Source organism: Caretta caretta, chromosome 9 (assembly GCF_965140235.1).
Source record: "Caretta caretta isolate rCarCar2 chromosome 9, rCarCar1.hap1, whole genome shotgun sequence".
In the NCBI taxonomy this organism is placed as follows: domain Eukaryota; kingdom Metazoa; phylum Chordata; order Testudines; family Cheloniidae; genus Caretta; species Caretta caretta.
Window position 1 is genome coordinate 75,681,974 of NC_134214.1, and position 17,703 is coordinate 75,699,676.

At 41.1% G+C, this 17,703-nt stretch overlaps 1 protein-coding gene across 1 annotated transcript in view; it reads right to left on the reverse strand.

Moving 5' to 3' along the window:
* Positions 1-17,703, reverse strand: part of LOC125642842 (sodium/hydrogen exchanger 2-like) — a 61,719-nt gene that overhangs the window by 9,040 nt on the left and 34,976 nt on the right. Inside the window, exons 7-11 of the mRNA XM_048864705.2 lie at positions 13,651-13,721; positions 9,353-9,517; positions 7,990-8,101; positions 6,560-6,694; positions 1,768-1,834 (exon numbers count right to left, since the gene is read on the reverse strand). Coding sequence (XP_048720662.2) covers positions 1,768-1,834; positions 6,560-6,694; positions 7,990-8,101; positions 9,353-9,517; positions 13,651-13,721 — 550 coding nt within the window. The remainder of the gene's footprint in view (positions 1-1,767; positions 1,835-6,559; positions 6,695-7,989; positions 8,102-9,352; positions 9,518-13,650; positions 13,722-17,703) is intronic.

A 17,703-nucleotide genomic window follows, 5' to 3' on the forward strand; every position in this document is an offset into this window, starting at 1 on the left:
CTCCCTCTGAAAGCTCAGAAGCTCCTCACTGGGCTTTTCAGTGTTGCAGTGGGAGCTCCTCAGAGCAGGGTAAGGGCCCGACATGCTGGTCTAGCTCTGAGCCCCATGCCCTGGCAGTGTGAGGGTCAACTGGGTGGGAACTGGCAGGGAATAATTCACCTTCTGAAGAGCCCATATATGTTGCCTTGTGTAGGGAACACCACTTAGACTTAAGCCAGCTGTTTGCAGGACAACTCTGCCATGCCTGAGTTGGGGCAGAGAACTCAAACAGGGAGGTGCTGCATCAGTAGATCCAGGTGGCTGAAGCCACTGTGCTGCTCTTTATCTGATCCGGGAGGGGTGGAAGAGGAGGAGGAGGAAGTCATAACTGCACAAAAACAATTACAAATAGAGGTTTTAAAACAAAATGGTTGGGAGAAACTGAACCAGCAATTGGTTTCGCCATCAGAGGCAGAAAACCTGGTGGCCTGGGCTTGAGGGCAGAGCTTAGTCTTGGAGCCTACAACGATAGCCCTGGACTGTCTCCGACTTCCATAGATGAGGGTATTGACCCATCAGTAATGAATGAGGGGGAAAGCTGTGCAACAGAATATAGCAAGGTGATATCCTACCAGCCTCTGGTTATGAAAAGGACATTGAGCATACAATGCTGAGGAAGATAAAAAGGGAAGAAAATTGAATAAAATGATAATAATGGGTGACTTCAGCGTCCCTCATATCACTGCTTAAATGTCACAAAAGGACACATCTTCTGTCTTGCTTAGCATGTTCATTCATTGACATTTAAGTGCCTAGGTACTAATCTGAGAATCCCTGCACAAGGACTGGGCATCTCATTTTGGTGCCCACATTCGAAACTTGGGTTCCCAGTAACTTTCCAAATCCAAGTCTTCATGTTATTCTCCTACAGATTCGCAGAACTTTTGTTCACCTACAGTTCTTCACTCGGGGCAGGGCACGTTCTCACTCCTCGCCTGTAGACTTTTGCCCCATAATGGAGGGGACAACACAAAGAGTAGTGGGAACTACCTGAACAGTTAGCTGTGAGTGAATACGTGTGTCCCACCCTGTTATATCTGCCCTAGCTGTGGACATCAGAAATAGTGTTGCCCCATCTCTATCCTCAACCCCTCTCCTGTAACTCAGAGACAGTGGAAAGCTAGATATCTGGTGTCTGTGTATTTTAGCTGATAGTGCACACATTAAGACTGCATATTTTATTTTCCACTCTCTATACGCTAAGACTATTTTACTCTACATATTTACTATATATTTTTACTATATTTACAGCCCCCATTTCGGCTTGTGCGTGCTACAGACTGTGACCAAAAAAGTGGCCATGTTCCCAATTTACCTGTGAAAAACCCAGACTGGCACATACAAATTGGGTAGGTGATTGACTGACAGCCTCATCTGTGTGCACTAATAACTGACTGTGTGTGTGTAAAATAGCTGCCCACCCACTTTACTAAGTGCAATCAGTTCCTCAGGGAAAAGATTTCAGAGTAACAGCCATGTTAGTCTGTATACGCAAAAAGAAAAGGAGTACTTGTGGCACCTTAGAGACTAACCAATTTATTTGAGCATAAGCTTTCGTGAGCTACAGCTCACTTCATCGGAGTGTGCAAAAATGAAAATTTTGCCCCCCGTGCTCCAGTGAATCCCAACAACCCAACTAATGAATCACTGATGTAACACTATTTCTTCTTCTTGAATATACCATAGGGGAAAACATCAGCATGGTCACTCATATGTTTTCCCACTTACCACTTAAGGAACGGCGCAGTTTAGGCTTTGTGTCAGATCCATGATGTGCAGAATAGGAGTCATCCTTCTGTGATTATAAAAGGAAGTAGGTTAGGACTTTTATGGAGATAGCCTGTAAGTCTATAAATGATACTCATATTTCAGACACAAGCCATTCACGATTCCCATGCACTCTGTTTCCATTTGTTTTAATTTTGCCAAGAGAATACAAGAAAAACAAAAAGAAATGCTTCTAAAAATAGATTAAATACCCAGCATAGATTTCTGGGAGGAAATGTTTACCGACACTTATTTGTTTCATGTTGATGAAAGAGGTCTGAACTCTCAGGGAGCAATTTAGCAGATACGATCTGAAAGCAGCAGATCTGGAGTGATGAGGACCCAGCCAAGTGACTGAGCAGAAACTTGGCAAGGCCACATACATTTATTCCCTGGCTTTATGCCAAGTAGCCAGTGGAAAGCTTGCTAGGTAGCGAGCTCATGCTAATGAGCACTCTCTCCTTTTGCTTCCGCACTAATCTGCACTTCTCAGGAATTTCTATTAGCACAATTCAGCTAGAATTCTTTGATATTGTTTTAACAGGAAATAAGTCCTTTATGCAGCCATGATTTGGCTTGTATGTTCAGAAACCCATGCTGCCAAATCACTTCTGGCCACCTCCCAGCCCAGTTTTCAGTTTTGTTTTCTTTCTTTTTTCCCTTTAACCAGGGACCTGATGCCCTCAATCCATTGTTTGCAGTTTTGTTGACTATTTTAGTAACAATGGCTTCCAGGGTTGAACAGCAGTGGCCTAGCTCCCTGGAAAGCCATCCCCAAGGATATCCAAGGACTCTCAGAGCGTGCTCCATTCAGTCCCTCTGACACAATTACTAAAGGCAATATGTAATTTATGGCCATGCCTTACAAGCAGCTCCAAATGAGCCATTTAAAGGGGAGAGGGGACTATATGTGTGTTGGCAAAAGAACAGAGGGAAGAGCTAGTACAAATTTCAAGGGCTACAGGTGCAAGTGTTTTCTGGGTGCTGAATAATAATTAGGTATTGTACTAAGGCTCTGAAACCACAACACCTATGAGATTTTGGGTTGGATCATATCCCACATGTGCAGTACAAAGAAACCCAAAACATGAACAGTAATATAGAGCGTGCATTGTGATACATATCTACAGCAAACGGTAATAGGAGACCTTATCCCTGAATGGTCAGCGCTCTTCAATGGTTCTTTCCCCTGAGAGAGGGTGAAACTAAGACCTGAAATTGAACTTTTTTGAGAAGAAGGATGGTCTTTGGGTTAAGCCTCTGAACTAGCCCTCAGGAAATCTGGGTTAAATTTTTAGCTCTGCCACAGATGTCCTATGTAACCTCAGATAAATCCATTAATCTCTCTGTGCCTCCATTCCTCACCTGTGAAAATGGGGTGATTAAATTTCCTTTCTTCATCTGACTGGCCTGTTTAGACTGTAAGCTCTCCAGGGCAGGGACTCTTATGTATATGTATAAGTAGAGTGACCAGCACAATGGGGCCCAGCTCATTAATTGTTACTGTAGAACTACTCGAATTAAAAAGCAGAGCTGGTAGAAACTTTTTGCATGAAAAGCGTTTTGCAGGGGAAAAAATGGCCTTTACAAAAAACATGTTGACATTACTGACATTTTACATGAAAATTTCCATGACACTTTAACCAAAATGTTTCCAGAAATTTTTAATGAAATCTGTACAGACATTTTTGTTTATGAAAATCCACATTTTGTTATTGAAAATTGGGCTTTTGGTCAATGAAAATTTTTGAAAATGATTTCAAATACTGTTGTCATAAAAATATTACCAAAAAAATCAGAAAAAAACCAGAAAATGGATCAATTTCAAACCCTGTGAAATAGACACATCTTTGAAAATTTTCATTAAATCATTCACCTGTTTTTTATCTAGCTCTAATGAGTAATAACTTTTAAATGCATCTGCCTTTTATTTTTTCCTGAAAAAAGGTGCCAAGTGGTTGAAGACTCAGGCCCCTAAGTTGTTAAAAGAGTTGAGATATGATTCAAAGTTAATTTTCTCTTATTGGATTCCTCTGCTACATCAGGCAGCACTTTTCTACTAGACTGTAAATGGAAGACGACATGCAAATTCCACCAGCACTGGATGCGTTAGCGTGATCCCTTGTACCTTGCTCCTACTTCCCTCTTAATTCTTCTGATCAGTCAGAGGGTATATACAAAACAAGTTTGTTTCAGGTTTCTTTTCAGATTTGGTCAGTAAGTATAATTGTAATAGTTCCACCTTGTGGTAAAATGCAGAATAGAATACTGCATGGAACAAGAACACATATTTTTCTCTGGTATAATGGTCCATATCTGTCTCAGATAAAATCCTGAGGGTCAAATTCTTCCCTGGAATCCACATAAAGCATAGTATGTGACCCTTATTTGCACTTTAGTGCTCAAAAGTTCCTAGCTAGAGTTCTACAGGGTTTTCAATAATGAATCCTTTCTGCAGGAATATGGACTGTGTGTATCAACTTGACATAAAACTCTAAGCCTAAATGACATAATCTGAAAATATTTGGCTTTTTAAATCTATTTTTATCAATGCATTTTTAATTTAATCCAGCAAAAAAATCATTTGTGTGCAATCAAATGCTATAATTTGTCACTCCATATCATTCCAAGTTAATACACTGAGACTCTTTTAGAACATATATGAGACATCTTCCTAGAATTTTCAGACATTAATCACATTTCTTTCATTTCTGTTTGCTGTAAAAATGACATCAGAAAATTACCAAGAAAAGGCCCTGACTGTGCAAACACATAGTGAGTAGTCCCATTGACTGCAAAGGATTTCTCTCGTGTGTAAAGTTACTCCATGTGTGTTTCTAGGATCAGGGCCTCAGTATTTATATTTGTTCTAATTACAGAGTCCAAAAATGGTGCAGTTATCACCAAAATGTGGTGACATGACAGCCACTTTAAGCATAACTTTGTTAACTTTAACTTTCTAAATATCAGTGTTAACTTTCAGACAGTTTCATATTACAATTAACATAATGTAAAGAGACGTGTTGCAGTGCTGTATACTACCCTGAAGTATGCTAACTAAGTCCCCTGTCCAGTAATGAACTCTATCTGCATAAATCCTGTTGCAGGATCAGTGCCTGGACTGTATCTTGGGGTACCTACTTCCTTCACAAGTTTGCAAAGTGAGCATGAATACAGTACAAGCCATTTTGCTGACTCGACCCATAGCTTACTCACCAGATACAACACAAATGTTCTGGCTTTTGCTCCCTTTACTAAAGGGCATAACAAAGTTCTGTCATCTTAAAGACCCAATAGAATTATTTAGGGAAAGAATCCTCCCGAGTTTAATATCATGTGCACTGCAATATCTAACAGACACAACAGAGGAGGTCTATGATGGTGTGAAAGGGTTATCGCTGAATGTCCTTACTTAAAATATATAATCTTGCTCACAACATTAGCATTAGTTTAACTTAGCTCTTTTTCAATTTAATTATACCAAATGTTCTACAAGAAAATGCCATGTTGTCTTCTATCTATTTTTAATTATAAGTATCAATCAGCATGTAAATGATCAAATTAAATCTTTTTGGTTGTTTGCTTCTACAGCTGAAACACCTTTCTGTGAATGAAGGACTAGAAGTAGAGGCATTTGGTACATTACTTGATATTTTGATTGGCTCTTCAGTGACTGGATTTTCAACAAAGAAATCTGAGGGGAATAAAGCTCATGGGGGTTTAGAGGGTCTATGCTGTCCGGGAAATCACTAGCTAAATAATCATTAATCATTTAACTACCATACTTTTCTCCTCTGTTATATAATTTTATTCTTATACACATTAACAGCCACAGTTTGCCCTTGGACACTTGACAGCAATTCTGCAATGCATTTAAGCATGTGCTTAGTCCCACTGAGCACATGCTAAAGTGCTTTGTTCAGTAGATATGAACCGCTGAATTGGGGCTTTGGAAGCTAAATATTTTGGTCCTGATCTTGCTCGTTTGCTTGAAGTCAATGTAAGTAACGGATGTCATCAAGTAGTCACAGTTGTTTGAATCATGCACAGTAACTAATAGTTAAAGTGAAATAGTTTGTCAGTTTCTTTTTTAATTCAGAATATGTTAATGGTAAATCTGGCCCTAAAGTGGGCTTTTTAGGAATTAGGTATACTATATTTCCTTTGATTTGCTTTTATTTCTTGAAGGCTTCTCAAAACTGTAACTAGTTTAAAAAATAACGTCAAAGTTGTGATATAAAAGCCTTACAAAAATGGCTCTGTCTTTCTGAAAAAGTTGTAAAATATATATATATATTTACAGTACATCTAGATTGATGATAACTTGTGCCCCCAAGTTTCAGCTTGTTATGAAATCTTACCAGATCTCCTCCCCGCATGAAAAACAGGCCCTTATAACAGAAAAGCCAAGTGTCAATTCATTAAAACTGCTAAGTAAATAACTGTCCTAACACTGATAGAATATATGATAACAATTAGCTGAATTGTGCTACTGCTCATTCATTTGCAAGGGATCTGAATTTTTCAGGTAACCCAAGAGTTTTGTACTCACTAATATTCAGATGAAGGTTAATAGACACTTTTATTAAAAGGTACCAGAATCTCTTTTCTTTAAAATAACAACTTTCTGGAGTTTGGTGATAACATGTATATCTGTTAGTATGAGACTCCACACCACTGAATATACAAGAGAATGAAAAGGAATCATGCATCATGCCTCTTTACAATTAAAAGATTTCCCAGCCCTCCATACCTCCTTTCTAAAGTGATCAGAGTCACTTCTGTTCATATGGATTCGAAGGCTCCTGTGTCTGAGAATCAGGATCTCCTTTGCCTGCTCTGCTGTCCCACTTTCTCCAGGAAGCGTATGCCTGTTATATGCTGGCACCTGCTCACATAAATCATAAATCATATAGATCCAGCTCCCACTGAAGTCAATGGGAGTTTTTCCATTTAATGGGCTTTGGGTCAGCACCATATGTAACATCACAAAAATAAATTTCCCAGGTGTAAACTTCTATAGCCAAATTCTGCTCTCACTTCCCCTGGTGTAGACCTGGAGTATCTCCGTTGGCTACACTGGCCATACTCCAGCTTCAGACTGGTAGCAAAAACCAGACCTTGATTCTTTTGCGCCCACTTTTTAATGTTTCCCCAAAAGCCTTATCTTGTTGCATCTCTTAGCACAGCAGCAAGACAAAAGGTGGTAGCTCTGTGCCAAGATACCCATATTAGCCACATTCCTAATGATTTGGCATTTCATGCCTAAGCCAAGAAAGCAAAGGCTTTAGTTGCGTTTAAGAGATAAAGCTCCACATACCACCATATAAACAGTTCTTAGATAGTATAGTATACTATAGTATAGTATAGCATAGTGCAATTGTTCTGCAAACAGCAGGATTTCCTATGCACCCAAGGGTAAACATTTCATGGCAAAACTGTTGAATAGCTTTAAAACATTTTTCATTTAATTATTACTATAGGGTCAAACACCTGTTGCTGCTATTGGCCGAACTCTTTGCACACACCAGGAGCACCCTGCATCCCTCCACTCCCCTCTCACCACCCTCCCATCCCCTTCTCTTTCAGGGACTCCCTGAAACCCAACACCTTATCCCTCCATCGCCCCCTCCCCATACCAGGGGTTCTGTATGGCCCCCATTTTCCCCTCCCCCTATGACAGGAGCTCTGTGTGCCTCTCCATTGCCCCTTTGCCATATGCCAAGGGCTATGTGTCCCCCATGCCCTCCTTCCCCCATACCACAGTCTCCTACCCCATGCCGGGGGCTCTGTGTGCCCTCTCATTCCCCCTTTCCTCTCTTTACCTCCCTTGCCCCCAAACCATAGTCCCCCATCCTCCCACCCTGCCAGGGGCTCTGCATGCACATACAATCCCTCTTCCCCCCACCATTCTCTCTCTCTCTCTTTCAGGGTGTCAACATTTTTAAATTGTATGGGGAGGATGGACAGAGCTAAAGTTCCACATTACAGACAGACAAACAGAGGAACAAGCTGGGTGTTAGTCTTCACTTTGCTTAGTCAACTATTCGCTCTCCATAGAGGGAGACCTTTAGTAGCACATCTAAATAATCCCAATATCTGTGCATGCTGCTGAAAATCATACTAATAATATTTTACAATTCATGTAACTACTGTACTGTAGCTTGAGTGGAAAAACCTTACTGTTCTCCTTATTTTGTATAGGTTCCTTGCCAATATTTTCTGTATATTCTCCAGCACATCTGGATTCAGAGAGTCCGATTCTTTGATCATTGTGGCAGACCTGTGGCTGTCACTGCAAAGAAAACACCTGGGTTCTTCATCAGTGCGTAGTGCATGAGATAAATTGCAAAGGCACTTAATGAAGCTGAAGTTACAATTAGCAGCTTGTTTGTTGAGTAGATAGGCTAATACAAGGAGATTGGATTGGTGAACAGCAAGAACCATGAAAGAGCAGAAATGTCAGGGGGAGATGGGATCAGAGTCATGTTACTTTAATTTCTGACATAATTGCCCAAACTTGCCATTATTTTCTCCATAATTTTTCAATGATTTTAAAGTTTGCCACCAAATGCATGTAAGTGTTGATTGTTCAGGTCCAACCTCAGCACAACTCACTGAGAGTTACACACCTACCCCTGCCAGGAGTAGAGACTGAGAGCTTAGCTCCTCTGGCACTGCAATGGGATTGTTCACCAAAAGCATTTTCTTTATATCTGTCTGGGCTACACCATCTCTTCTCACAGAGCAGCCAGCAAGGAGGGGCGAAGGGAGCAGGGAACTCTGCCAGGTTTCCAAGTAACTGTGCCCTCCAGGCAGGGTGGGCTATGTGCGGGTGCAGACTCCCAACCCCACAGATCCTGAGTATCCACTCGGAAGGGAAGGTTAGTCCTCGTCCAATGGACGCAGAGGCATCTGCAAGGAAACATGGTCAACCTGGCCCCCTTATCATCTGCCCACAAGCTGCGCTGCTTAGTCACTCTGCAGCTGCTGCAGCTGCAAAAGGTTGACCTGCAGAAAATGCTGCTTTAAGATTTGATATGTGTGAGGGTCCCTTGCCCATGTCCCATTCCCTGCCTCCAGGTTATGCCTCCTCCACACCTGTAAGCGAGATTAACTATCTGCGTTAACACCCCAAGCAGACAACTAATCAGATCTGGTGACCCAGCTACTCCAAATCATACCACAATTTCCATTAGGATTTTAAAGGGTTCTGATATAAAGTTATTATACAACCATTACGTGCCAGGGGATTGGCTAGCACTTTAATCTTTCAAGGGCCCTATCTCACAGTATGGATAAATCAAACATGGATTGACTGAATCTGGTTCAAATGGTTAAACAAGAAAATATCAACCAAATTTTACAATTTAAAAAAATATGTAGTCATTTATATTTTACCTAATGCCACAAACATGCTAATGTCTGTGTTACAAGCAGGGACACAGCCCACCTGCAGTCAGGACTCCCAAGCAGGGAATCAACCTCCCATCAGCCTTTCTGAAGTACTATTTGTGTCATTACACCAGGCTAGGAAAACACTTACAGCAAAGATGTATGGGACGGCTCATGAATTAACTGCCCTGCTTCTACTAGCTCAATGGCATGTTTCCTCTCTAGCTTTTCGTAGAGCAGCACAATACTTGATTTTGGCTGGTCATACTCTCGGAGTAAGAACTTCTGAAGATACTTGCCGTTGAAATATTCCAGTCTGTTCAGGAACAAAAAACAAATAAACACTGCTGTACTGATACTGTGATGCTCATGACTTGAAGAAAACAAAAATGAAACACTGCTGTGCTGAACCTTTGTTTGAACAAAATTGCACTGTCTCATTCTTTCCTCCCCAGGACACAGAACTGGTTCTGGCAGATTGGCTGTTGTTCCTTTAGACATCTGCTTTCCAGCAACTAGTGGGTCAAGAGCCCCGTCCGGCCCACCTTGCTTTGTGGGTGTGCAAAGAGCACAGGGTTGTGCTCTATATTAATTCTATAATGTGGCACATGAAGCAAGTTAGAGCTTCTCAGAATGCAATTTGTAATGCAATAAAATGCCTCCGAAGGGCCAAAATGATTGTGAACTCCATTACCGTTGCTTATTACATTCGATCAAACAGAAGTGACTGGGATCAGTCCAGCAGCTTCCAGAATCCCCTCTCGAAGCAGCTCCCAGCTCAGTACTTGAAGGAGATCTAGTTCACTTCACATACCTGTACAGATACTCAAGTTTGGCCATTGTTTGGCATCATATGTCTCTCTCTAGCCAGCAATTTAGCCTAGGTACTAAGGTTCAGGTACTAGGTACTGTACGTTCAGAAAGAGCCAGTCCTGAGTTGCTTAGCAGACAGCGTTTTCAACACCCTCTAGTGGTCATTCCAAAAACAGTCATTCTTAACAAAAGAAGGATCTGTCAGATTACACATACAAGAATCCTTACCATGAAATTAGGTGTGCATGTTTGTAGAGCAAATAGTAAAACATGGTAAATTATTACCAGTGCACTTTAAAGGTCTTTTTCTTTACAAAAACAAAATGCACATGTATATACAATTTACCTCATGTTTAATGAAAATTTGGCATTTTTGTTATGAAAATCTCAGTGGATGGTCCATGATTTTTCAATACCTCAAAGTAACACAACAGTCTTCAATCACTGTTCCAACCAGCATTGATCTTACATTATTTACAAGAAAAACAAGGAAAAGCTACATTTTCAGATTCATAACCCTTCACTGATCTAAACACAAGGATGACTTACAGCAGGAGCACTGGCAGGAAAGAGGAGAGTTGGACAAGCAAAAGGAAGGAGGAGTAAATATAATTAAACCTTAAATGTAAAGAACAGCTGTAGGTTCAACAAATGCAACTGTACAGATTCCTAATATGAAGTGATAAAAGATAACTAATAACAAATAACAAACAATAATGGTAATAATTAGGGCTGTCAATTAACGGCAGCTAACTCACACAATTAACTCAAAAAAATTAATTGTGATTAATCGCACTATTAAACAACAGAATACCAACTGAAAATTATTCAATATTTTTGGATGTTCTTCTGTATTTTCAAACATATTGATTTCTATTACAACACAGAATACAAAGTATACAGTGCTCACTTTATATTATTATTTTTGATTGCAAATATTTGCACCGTAAAAATGATAAACAAAAGAAATAGTATTTTTCAATTCACCTCATTTAAGTACTGTAGTGCAAAATCTCTTTATCGTGAAAGTCAAATTTACAAATGTAGATTTTTTTGTTACATAGCTGCACTCAAAACCAAAACAATGTAAAACTTTAGAGCCTACAAGTCCACTCAGTCCTATTTCTTGTTCAGCCAATTGTTAAGACAAACAAGTTTGTTTACATTTACGGGAGATACTGCTGCCTGCTTCTTATTTACAATGTCACCTGAAAGTGAGAACAGGTGTTCGCATGGCACTTTCGTAGCCAGTGTTGCAAGGTATTTACATGCCAGATATACTAAACATTTGTATTCCCCTTCATGCTTCAGCCACCATTCCAGAGGACATGCTTCCACGCGGATGATGCTTGTTAATAAAATAATGTGTTGATTAAATTTGTGACTGAACTCCTTCGGGGGAGAATTGTATGTCTCCAGTTCTGTTTTACCTGCATTCTGCCATATATTTCATCTTATAGCAGTCTCGGATGATGACCCAGCACATGTTCGTTTTAAGAACGCTTTCACAGCAGATTTGACAAAACAAAAAGAAGGTACCAATATGAGATTTCTAAGGATTGTTACAGCACTTGACCCAAGGTTTAGGAATCTGAAGTGCCTTCCAAAATCTGAGAGGGACGAGGTGTGGAGATTGCTTTCATATGTCTTAAAAGAGCAACACTCCGATGCGGAAACTACAGAACTCAAACCACCGAAAAAGAAAATCAACCTTCTGCTGGTGGCATCTGATTCAGATGATGAAAATGAACATGCTTTCGTCTTCACTGCTTTGGATTGTTATTGAGCAGAACCCATCATCAGCATGGACGCAGCTTCCTCTGGAATGGTGGTTGAAGCATGAAGGGACATATGAATCTTTAGGGCTTCTGGCACTTAAATACCTTGGGACGCTGGCTACAATAGTGCCATGCGAACACCTGTTCTCACTTTCAGGTGACATTGTAAACAAGACGTAGCCAGCATTATCTCCTGCAAATTGTAACCAAACTTGTTTGTCTGAGCAATTGGCTGAAGTAGGACTGAGTGGACTTGTAGGGGCTAACGTTTTTCATTTTTTAATTTTTGAATGCAGGTTTTTTTATACATAATTCTACATTTGTGAGTTCAACTTTCATGATAAAGAATTGCACCACAGTATTTGTATTAGGTTAATTGAAAAATACTATTTCTTTTGTTTTTTACAGTGCAAATATTTGTAATGAAAAATAAATATAAACTGAGCATGGTACACTTTGTATTCTGGGTTGTAATTGAAATCAATATATTTGAAAATATCAAAAACATCCAAAAATATTTAAATACATTGTATTCTATTATTGTTTAACAGCACAGTTAACCATGCGATTAATCGCAATTGATTTTTTTTAATCGCGTGATTAATCGAGATTAATTTTTAATCGCTTGACAGCCCTACTAATAATACCGCTGTATTTGTACCTCCTCATAAAAACACATATCTTTACATTTTATCACATGACTAGCGGTACTAAAATAGCATAGTAGTGACTCTGCTATGGTTAATTCTTTCATATTGCACTTGAGTATGTCAAATACTGGATCTCCAAGTCTGGATAGGGCATCCCATGTTTTCTGTCTTTGCCTTTAGTTTTTATTTTTAAAGGAAATGCATGGTCCATTAAAACCAAAACTAAAATTCTTAACAGGATCAAAAATGAGCTACAGTCTGTGTCCCCACATTCCCAGTAATACAGCAAAAAAAGTGGTCATGAAACACCCATATATATAAAATTAAAATAAAGAAGAAACAAAAATAATACAAATAGCCAAACCAAGAGATACTGAGCACACTGGAAGGACATCAATAGTCTAAGATTTAGCTATTTCTAGTGAGGTAAACCCTGGTTCAGGATAGCATTTTAGTCTTTACTTTGGTGCACGCTAGTCCCTCTTTGTTATTTGGACCATTTAAAACCAAAGTAAATGAGAAATATGATTTTTTGTCGCTTGTCCCAACTTTGTCTCACCAGTGTATGAAAGAGCCCAAGTGGTGAAAGCCCTGTGGCAGAGTCCCTGCCATATCAAACCAGTGCACCCGATCGGGAAGGGCTGGTTCCCTGGGAAGGAAGGGCTATAGCTCCAGCCCTGAAAACTGTTCCAGGTGTGCTTAATGTTACGCATGTGCATGACCCCTTCAGCGTCAGTGGGGTTACTCAAATGTGGCGAGTTAAGTATGTGTGTGTTTGCAGGGTCAGGGTTCTAATCAGCACAACACAGGAATGTGCCAACAGACCAATCCTTGAAGCAACAAGTGTTATGTAGGGTGTTGACATGACACCTGGGCCCTTCATTTACAACATCTCCATGTTTTTGTTTTGACTGAGGGGGAAGGTTTTGGGAAGAGAAGAAAAGAGCCCTCTGTCAGTGAAGTACCACCATGGATGACATCCAAATTGGGGGAGGACGGGACGAGGAACAGTCTGTTCTGATTTGGTCCCACCTTTTGAGCTTAAAGAAAGAAAAGAAAAGCTGTCCCTCTTTGTTTGTGGCTGTCATCTGCTTTATGACACATGGATGAATGAAGCTCAGCTATCCCCGGTGGAACCGTACAGAAACAGAAACCAGACTCTTTTTTTTCCAAACATGTACATAGTTGTATTTTTGGCAAATCCTTACTTGTCTTTCCAGTAATACTGTCCCCAGTGTCCAGATATATCTTCTATGCCAGCCAGCAAATGATCCAAGAACTAAACAGAAGAGAGGATTTTGCTATACACTGGTTTATTATTGCATATATAACGAACTCTGTTGGATAATATCAAAAGCCAGCAGACAAAATGGAGGACATTTTCAGCTAGGTGCAGTAAACAGTAAACAAGAACAGGAGCTGTCTGCATAATTCCCCATTCAATCATCCATGCTTATTCCTTGGTTCTAAAATATGAGTGATTTGGCTTCTTTCTTTCAAGTGTGCGCAAGCAGAGAATAATCACTGAGGGACATGATTTTTATGTTACATGTTTTTTATGATACATGCAGGTTGGCCAATGCCTTGCATGCCCTGCATAGTGCAACTTGAAAAACACTGGAAGTTCATACTGAATGTTTGGAGAGCAACGTGTTTCAGGAGAAAGACATATTTGGTGCATAGGTGCTGACTACACAGGGCTGGAGCTTCTCCTGGAATAATAAATACCCCCATGCTGCAAAATAAAATCAATGACTACATTGCGTCTTAAACACAAGCGGCTTATTTCTATGTTAAATATTCTGAACAGGGAAATTTTCAACCTTAAAAAGTCTCCTGAATGTCCCAAATTGCCTCCCCCGCTGTTGTCACCAGTACAACAGGCAGCAGACTCTGCTATGCCACTGTTCATTACCCCCATCATACAATTGTTCCTGTGCAGCTTCAACCAGCTCTAATTAGAGAAATCTCCTTTTGCACACAGGGATATGCTAAGCTTTCAGCAAGTAGGTGTTAATCATGTGTCAGTGCTCGCTAAACCAGCCTCCTCCAATCTTTGACTTCCCCTGAGGCTACAACACAGCAACCTAACATGGCTTCAGATGTGTCAGACTGCACCTTACTGGGGCTTCTCAGCGCAGGGGCTTCTCAGCGCAGGTCTACACTACAGAGCTAAGTCGACCTAAGTTACACAATTCCAGCTACGTGAATAACGTAGTTCAATGGTGGGCAATCTGCGACCCACGGGGCGGATGAGGCCCATCAGGGTAATCTGATTGGAGGCCACAAGATGTTTTGCTCACGTTGACCATCCGCAGACAGGTTCTTTGTTCCCAGCCAATGAGAGCTGTGGGAAGCGGCAGACAGCATGTCCCCGCAGCCCGCCGCTTCCCGCAGCTCCCATTGACCAGGAATGGTGAATCACAGCCACTGGGAGTGGTGGGGGGCCATGCCTGTGGGCGGTCAATGTCAGCAAAATGTCTTGCAGTCCGCAATTAGATTACCCTGATGGGCCACTGACATAGCTGGAGTTGACGTACCTTAGGTAGACTTGCTGCGGTGTCTACACCACACTGGGTAGTCGGGAGAAACCCTCCGTCGACTTACCTTATATCTTCTCGGTCAGGTGGAGTACTGGAGTCATGAGAGAACGATCGGCGGTCAATTTAGCAGGTTTTCACTAGACCTGCTATATCCACAGTCAGTGGATCAAGCACCGTACTTCAATCCCCTGGTAATTCTAGACAAACCCTGTCACATTAAACTAACTCAACTAAGCTAACACACCTGAGAGGCACACTTTTTTTGCCCATCAAACCAGGACCTTTAAAAGGTGGTTTGGGAGTGGGAGTCCATGACATTTGATGCCACAGAAGTTTTCCTTTTCATTTCTCTCCTATTACATTTATAGGGCTTCATTTTTCCCTTTAGCTAGTGGTAGTCAATGCTAACGAGACAATACTTGGTCTCCCAGGCTGAGTTTAGTTTGAGTAACAAATACCCAACCCCACCTCTGTTGGATCATATTAAAGAAGTTCTGTATTAAAATCACAAATGAGTTTGATTCCCCATAGTTTAAATTCCAGGGTATTACTAATTAAGAGGTCTCTTGGTTTTCGGTACTGTTTCTCTCCCTCTATGTGTGATACTTGCAAGCTGCTAATTGTGTTAGTACATTCTAAGACAGAGTCTGTTCTCAAAGCAAATCTCTGTAACAACTACTCACACAGAGAGAGACTCAAAGCAATACTCTGTAACAACAGAAACAGCCCCCAAAGACTCCCCGCCCTTTTGTTGTATTCATCTCGCTTTGTTAACAATTGTGATTAAAATAGAGATAGAGGATGTATGTGGATCGATGCTTGGTGTGGATAAGCATTGGCCTGCTAAACCCAGGGTTGTGAGTTCAATCCTTGAGGGGGCCATTTGGGATCTGGGGCAAAAATTGGGGATTGGTCCTGCTTTGAGCAGGGGGTTGGACTAGATGACCTCCTGAGGTCCCTTCCAACCCTGATATTCTATATTCTATATTCTATATTCTATGAATGATCAGGGAGGTGCCAGCCTAAGAATCCAGTGTCCAACGGCTGAAGAAGGCGTCAAGTGGAAATAACCAGAGGACCTTTGGGGGCAGACTGGAATCCACCCAACAGCCTCAAGAATGGGAGAACCAAAGAATAAGATAACATCTGGCAGCACGGAGCCGTCAGGAGTGTGCTATCTGCTGATTGATTCAGCAACAGCATGATGAAGCAATTCCCATAGACTGGCATAGGAAGAAATTCCTATAAAAATGGACTCTAGAAAGTGAGAACTTTGGGGTCTGATTCTGCAAACCAACTTCCAGGAGCATCAGATGAGCATCTGACAAGGCCCTGCTCCCTCCTCATGTCCAGGCCACCTGGCCAGTGGCTTGGCATGAGCAACTCTAAGGCTGGTAACTATGATAACAACCTTGCAGAACCTGTGTGTGTGTGTGTGTGTGTGTGTGTGTGAATGAATATGTGAATAAATATGAAATTGAATGGAATGTTATAGCTATAACTAACTGCTTACTATGATTCTTTCTGTATTCACAATAAATGTGACATTTTGCCTTTTCCCCTTTAATAAGATCCTGCTGGTTTTTATTTTATTGGTATAACACCTCCCTCCAGGATTTTTGGATAAGTAAGTGAATTGGGTGAATCATATACCCATTATATCTTAGGGGATGTCAACAGATACTACATCTCTGGCCCGTCTTTACACTTTCTGCCTTCAGATCAGCAAGGATCAGAAGCCAGAATCATTAACAGGAAGGTATTAATTATTATTATTTGTACAGCACCAGCAGTATGGTGCTGACAGGCAACTGATCCCCAGTGTAGGGTGGCTACAAGACATTCTGTACATTGGCTAGAAAGGTGTTGGGAGGGGAGGAGTGGGCAGGCTGTCAAGAGGGAGTGGCAGTTCTTTCTCAAAGGGTGCTGGCCTGTGGGGAGTTAGAACTAGGGAGAGCTGGCAGCTAGGAAACAGCAAGAAATAGGGATTGGTGGGGAAGGAAAAGTGGAGGTGGGGGAGAGCATGCTGCAACATGAAGGGTGGACAGCTTGCAGGGGAAGCTTTTAGTGAAAAAGGTGAACAATGGGAAGATGCCGGGGCAGCCAGGCCAAGCCAGCAAGGCAGGAATAGGAAGCTCTCCATTTGTGACTGTGCATCACCATTGCTGATGGAGTGAAGTTCACTCGGAGCCACTGTCACAGAGCGGTCACTGATCCACCAAGGCAGCAGATCGGCACATCTACTCATATTTATGGGTATCCATTTCCATTCTTGCATGCAAAAGTTCAGGCTGTCTACGGACTGCAGAATTAGGCCCGCTTGTTATAACACTAACACTGCAAATATTTCGTTTTAAAAATCCTAAATTGTGTCTTTCAGTCAAAATGGTAAAAAGGGATCCCAGGCAGAGCATTACAATTATCCCCTCTTAAGAAATAAATTAAAGGAAGAAAGCTTCCTCTGGGTTCCTCAGTGCCTGCTTTCTAGCTACCTGTATCGTTACCGTGTCTACTTAATTAGCACATAGCTATTTTCAGCTCACATTACCCAATAAACACATCTTTAGAGATGATTTACCATTCATGCTCTAACAAAAGAAGGAAGTGGTTCCTGTTTGCTATAGGAAAAGCCTCTTCAGCCTATTGAACTGTTCCATTAACCTTAGACAAAGCTCTGTAATACATACTAATTGGGAAAATGCCAAGCCTGTTTCCTAC